Source organism: Aulostomus chinensis, chromosome 18 (genome assembly GCF_037954235.1).
Source record: "Aulostomus chinensis isolate RoL2024-O1b breed Wild chromosome 18, RoL_Achi_v1.0, whole genome shotgun sequence".
Taxonomy (NCBI): Eukaryota; Metazoa; Chordata; class Actinopteri; order Syngnathiformes; family Aulostomidae; genus Aulostomus; species Aulostomus chinensis.
Window position 1 is genome coordinate 452,165 of NC_141337.1, and position 5,940 is coordinate 458,104.

At 45.8% G+C, this 5,940-nt stretch overlaps 1 protein-coding gene across 2 annotated transcripts; it reads left to right on the forward strand.

Annotated features, from left to right (window-relative positions):
* The first annotated feature begins 631 nt into the window (after positions 1-631).
* LOC147244524 (uncharacterized) lies at positions 632-5,458 on the forward strand. Of its 2 annotated transcripts, XM_086185245.1 has the most exons (5): positions 632-722; positions 1,130-1,214; positions 2,305-2,443; positions 3,079-3,208; positions 4,367-5,458. In XM_086185245.1, exons 3-5 carry the CDS (start codon positions 2,320-2,322, stop codon positions 4,590-4,592), a joined length of 480 nt encoding a protein of 159 aa, XP_086041371.1. In that variant the 5' UTR covers positions 632-722; positions 1,130-1,214; positions 2,305-2,319; the 3' UTR covers positions 4,593-5,458. The 2 variants fall into 2 exon arrangements, with proteins under 2 accessions (XP_086041371.1, XP_086041372.1); XM_086185246.1 differs by lacking the exon at positions 632-722 and having other exon boundaries at positions 1,086-1,214.
* Positions 5,459-5,940: the final 482 nt, after the last annotated feature.

Consider the following 5,940-nt stretch of genomic DNA (forward strand, 5'->3'; position numbering starts at 1 on the left):
TCTGCTTTGTAGAAAAGTTGTGTGTGTATGTATACATATATACGTATATACATATATGTGTGTATATATATACACATATATATGTATGTACGTGTATATATGTATATATACACATATATGTGTATATACACATATATGTGTATATATACATATATGTGTATATATACATATATACACGTACATATATATGTGTATATATATACACATATATATGTATATACATATATATGTGTATATATATACACATATATATGTATATATACACATATATGTGTATATATACATATATGTGTATATATACATATATACACGTACATACATATATATGTGTATATATGTGTATATATATACACATATACGAGTATATACACATATATATGTGTATATATATATACACATATATACATATGTACATATACATATACACACATATATACAGATATGTATAGATATACACATATATATGTGTATATATATGTGTGTGTGTGTGTGTGTGTGTATATATATACATATATATGCCAATCACTCTCTCTCTCACACACTAAACTCTTAAGTGCAGTTGGCGTGATTAAATTAGCTTTTCTGTCCTGATCCTTCAGCAGTTTGGAGACGTGAGGAAGAATTAGAAGCTCTCTGAAGGGAGGACATTCTTTGAGATAAAGTCTTGACCAGAAGGGACAATGAAGTAATGAAGTGCAACAGCGTCCCATCACATGTTCCAGGTTAGACACAGAGGGTAACACGTATGTAGCAAGTCAACAACATTTCCAAGATGTGTCTTCATTTTTGCTCAGATTACTCCTGCAAGTTGGGACTGGCCAAACCCACCCATGATCTCATTAGTGAAGGATCCATCACTCCCCACACACACACACACACACACAAACACACACAAACACACACACAGAAGCAGTGGTGAGAACACATGAAGCTCCAGCTAGGTGCTGGAGCCTCGCCTCCAACCTCAACCACACAACTGACCACTAGGGCTCCATAATGATGGGATACTGTGTGTGTGTGTGTGTGTGTGTGTGTGTGTGTGTGTGTGTGTGTGTGTGTGTGTGTGTGTGTGAGGTTTTATATACATGTGGATGCATGCTTTAGGGTGTGTTTCCCCTCTCTCCCTCAGTCTTGCTGCACCTTCTGCACGCCTGCCTTCAGTTGACTGAAGCTTTGCAGCAGAGGAGCAACAGCCCAGAAGTTCAGCTGAGCAGGTATTTATATTTTTGTCACATCTTGAATTTATAGCCCTGCAGCTAAAACGATGGTACAGAAACATTCCTGGGATTTGGTTTGATTCTGCGTCAGAGTGCATGAGAGGTGTTTTTTCTGTCGTTCATTTCTGTTCATAAAAGTGAGCTAGAAAGAGCTCATCAGTCTCTGAGTGCCGCTGCTCTTAAAGAAGAGGGAATGTCCCTTCTTGTTAAGGTGCCATGAAAATGTTGAGCAGCTCAGACGTTCACTGTCTTCTTCCAGCAGCAGCAGTTGTGATGGCCGCCAGCCTGAGCCCGTTAGAGACAAAAAGACAGGCCCCCAGGGCTGATTTATCCGGGGGGGGGGGGGGGGGGGGGGCTGATTTATCTGTGTGGGGGGGGCTGATTTATCCGTGTGGGGGGGGTCTGTCGTGTCAAGTCAATAGAGCCCATTTCACACCCAAGTTCTTCGTGATGAGGCTCTGGGTTGTAATAACAGTAAGACAGGAAGGATCAGGACTGAAGAGGGAATTTCACCACGCAGCAGGAAGCTGATTGATTATGATCCATTCTAATGTTTGTGTGTGTGTATATGTGTGTGTGTGTGTGTGTGTGTGTGTGTGTATGTGTGTGTCTATGTCCGTGTGTGTGTCTGTGTGTGTGTCACAGCACCCTAACCGGGTCATAATCAATGTTGCGTTCACCCTCAGGCCTGTCAGAGGTGACAGCATGAATCAGAGTTAAAACTGAAAACTGCATGGCCACTCCATGTTACTGCTCCTGCAGCAGCTGGCCAGCAGAAGGTCGCCCACCTCAGGTGAGCCTGGGCCGAACCACCGAGCTAAACATGGGAGCCTGGTTGGGGTCTTGTGTCTAGGGATGTCGGTTTAGGAGGATAGCCTGACCCCCATAAACCAACAACTGATTAGTTACTTAAACAACAGACGTGACATGTGAGTGGCCCTTCCCTTTTATTTTGGCATTGATGCTGACTTTGAGAAGCACACAACATTTGAGCCAAACAGATTTAAATGAATCTGAGTTTAGTCAGTACCGTCTAACATTCTAACACTTTCTCTCAGCGACTCGACCTTTCCCCCCTCTCTGCCAGGTCCCAGTCCAGATCATGGCCCACAAATGGAGTGTGCTGCTGCTGTTGCTGGCTTTTGCCGCAGTAACCGTGATGGCCCAGAGGCGGCGCCCGACATCCACATCCACGTCCCCGGACGAGTGGAACTACAGGGATGGCTGTGAGCACCCAGATTTCCCTCTCTGTTAACTCTGGGTCAAAGGTCAAGTTCAGGGCTCATCATGATGATGTCAAAGATGGAGGTGAAAGATCATGCTGCAAAACTGTGCATGAATAATTTTACTTACCATTCAGCATCGTCGGGCCCATCGAGCGACGCAGGCATAGTTATAGTTAGGCTAGCTGTAGACTTTATGCTCAGCTAGCTAATGCGATGCTGCTTTTGTTATGACATCATTCTGTGACGTGCTGCTGGTCCAGGAGTGATATTCTGGCGTGTAAATGATGGATGCCTGTGACTGTAACCAGTAGATTTCTCTCCAGGTAGGAGATGAGTGGTGAGTCGTCGCCATGGCTTTCATGGCTCGTTTCACTTATGTTGTTTACTCCAACTGCTAGCTTGCTAGCCTGGCCGCTACACAGAAACAGCTAAGTGTCGTGTCACCACTCACAGCAACCTTCAACATTACACAACACCAGAGCATCACAATGAGCACGGTGTACTTCTGATGTCATTTTGGCATCCAGACACAACAGTGAGCATTGGCATTAATCAGGCCTGTTGGGTGGACGTGGGACAGTCAGGAAACATGATTTGATCACATAGTTAGAGTCATTTCTCTGGTTCTGTCCCAGCTGAGCGGGTGAGCATGCGGGGGGTGGCCAACCTGACTCAGGTTCTGGACAACTGGAGGTTCGACATCCTGACCCAGATGAGAGGCCTTCTGCAGAACGACCACCAGTCTCTCCTGCCCGACTACGCCAGGTGTGGAGCGAGGCAGCCGAGTCCTGATCAGAGACAAACATTTAAAACTAATTTGTGATGTCATTCAACAGCAGCCTTGATAAGGAACCTGCAGAATGCAGGGTGTTGCATTGTTGATGGCTCCAGCTGACCTTTAAGTCTGTTGGCTCTCATGGAGCGTCCAACGAGCACCAGAGGGAGAACTGACTAAGTTAGCAACTAGCTGGTGAACTTGGCGTCACGCTCAGTAGCTGAAGGGTTAGACCCCCCCCCCCCCCCCACACACACACACACACACACACACACTTTACTGCTACTGAGATCCATGAACTTTTGCTGCTGGACTTCAGTCCGCTGGTGGACAGAAACTCCTCATCAGTGATATTATTTCCTAAATGCTGGATCTGGAAACCAGCCGCTGTTTGTTAACAGTTCACAAATTAAAAGCTGGAGGTTTTTTTATTTTGACTTTTTTCCTCCCTTCCTCTGTCCACCCTTTTACTGTCTGGTCTGAATTAGAAACAAAAAGGAATTTTCAAAAACACAAAAACAAAATTTGACAGTTCTTAAATATTGTTTGTCACACTTTAAATGCTGATCACAAAATCTCATGATTTTTAGTGAAGTAAAAAACTCTGGCATTCACAGTGTTTCTTTCATTTTCCGCTACGTGAAAGTTCACGGATCTCAGCAGCAGTAAAGTATATTTACCAGTGAAGTCACTGATCTGTGACCTTTGACCTCCTCTGTCTGCTTACTGAGCAGAATCTTCCACATGAGTGAAAGAAGCCAGTGAATCCCCGCAGGCGTACAGCTGACCAGAGTTAGGAGGTTCCACTCTGTAAACTGTAATTTAGAAGTCAAAGTAAACATATGCTGTTCTGGATCGTGGAATAAACGGATTCCAGTTTTCCACAAGGAAGTCTGGTGTTTCCTGCTTCCTGCCACAGTGCAGACGGCGAGACGTCAGCACGGACCAGCACTTAAATAAACAGCACTGCACTCATTTTAGTCCCTTACGTCTCAGCGCCTGACTCAGGTGGATGTGTGATTCAGTAAAGACCTGAACAGCTGCTCTGAGTGACGAGTGACTGGGACGTAGCCCCTCCCAGCTCCCAGTGGAAGGTCATGAACCTTGACCCCCACATTGAACTAACTGCTGACCGTCTTCCTGCTCAGGATCCAGCCACTGTCCGAGGCTTTGGATGACCTCTACAAAGAGTTCAACGCCCTCAAGTCTCACCTGGGCGACCTGACTGAGAAATTTGGCGCCATCGAAACTTTCATCGATGAGGTCAAAGCCAACAGGGAGACCAACACCGGCATGACGCCCAGCCAGGCTGCAGCTCCGGTCCCCAGAACAACTGGGAGGAGGGTGCTGAGGAAGAAGGCCACTGCCTCCTAAGCAGACGAGCTTCCTCCTCCACGATGTCGCTGGCTCTTTGACGCCATTCCTGCTTCAAACACATTTGTTCAAGTCTGTCTTAAACTGCCTGCAAGCAGCAGAATAACCTCCCCTCAGCTGTAAGTCAGTGTCAGCAAAAATAAAGTGTAAAAACAATGACGCTGTCGGACCAAACGACACACGCTAACTCACCCATTCATGTATGTAAGCTCAACTACACAGCAGAGCAACATGTCTGGCAAAATTCAACTGGCAAAATACACACATGATGAGAATTTCACTTTGTGTGTCATCCAACATGAACCTGCATCATTCGTCCACTCGATAAATGGGACTTACAGTCCAGCAGAATCAAGGCGAATGGTTTTCAGGGCCAACAGACGTCTTTTTCAGCATCTCAGCTAAAAACACGGTGATGAAAACGTCTGTTGGTTTAAGGCAGACTTCAATGTATGTGGAACTGTCCTTTCACTTTGTATGATCATGGTATTTGCTTTAACAGTCACTCTGCTCGATTCATTCCAGCATCAGTGTGAACAGTTAACCACAGATGTGAAATAGAAACATTGAGAACAGTAGAGCTGAAGCATGGTGACATCAGTTTGGACCACACAACTGTCGGTGACTGTATTTCATCCCCACGCGTCCTCCACAGACGCTGGATGACGGATGATACTGATGGTGCAGTGTAAGAAGTAAGTTGAGTGGCTTTGTGACTGCTGGAATCACGGCGCGCGGTGCAGGGCGGGGCTGAGTCCCTCTGCAGCGTCTGACTGGTTCTGTTTCCTGTTTCTTGGCTCCCGTGCAAACATGCTTGTTGGTTTACTGCTGCTGAACTGAGCTCACAATAAAGTCACGTTGCATGATCCAGCGTCTCAGTCGTTGTTTCTTTCTCTCAAGTTGCATGTCAGACAACTGTGAGTCCATTTATCAGACCCAGCTGAAGAGTTAGCGCCACCCACTGTTTATCTTTGCACGCTCACACAACAGCTGGATGGAACCACTTCACATCTTCTGACAGCTGAATTGACAACTGAGGTAGAGGACGACTAAAAGTTTTCATCAGAATGTCTCTAAAACTGTGTTTCTTCAATTGATTTCATGGTTTTTTTCTCTCTCAAAGTTTTTCTGGCAGCAATGGATGAATGGTGCCCCCTGCTGTCTGTCCCTGATTCACTCAGCAGCAGTCGTTGGAAACTGTAGCGACGTTGGTGTGTTTCTTCCCTCTGCTGATGGACTTTTTCAGTCACAGTTCAGCCGACTCTGATCCCCACACGGCCTCCCGAGTGTCGTCCTGCTCATCAGAGGAGTTTTAGTGTCCTGTGAAGAGCTTCACGTATCTGCAGAC

Coding starts and splice junctions, on each gene's coding strand:
- LOC147244524 (XM_086185245.1), top strand. CDS start 2,320: ATGGCCCACAAATGGAGTGTGCTGCTGCTGTTGCTGGCTTTTGCCGCA. Junction 2,444..3,078: donor GTGGAACTACAGGGATGGCT/GTGAGCACCCAG, acceptor GTTCTGTCCCAG/CTGAGCGGGTGAGCATGCGG. Junction 3,209..4,366: donor CTCCTGCCCGACTACGCCAG/GTGTGGAGCGAG, acceptor CTTCCTGCTCAG/GATCCAGCCACTGTCCGAGG.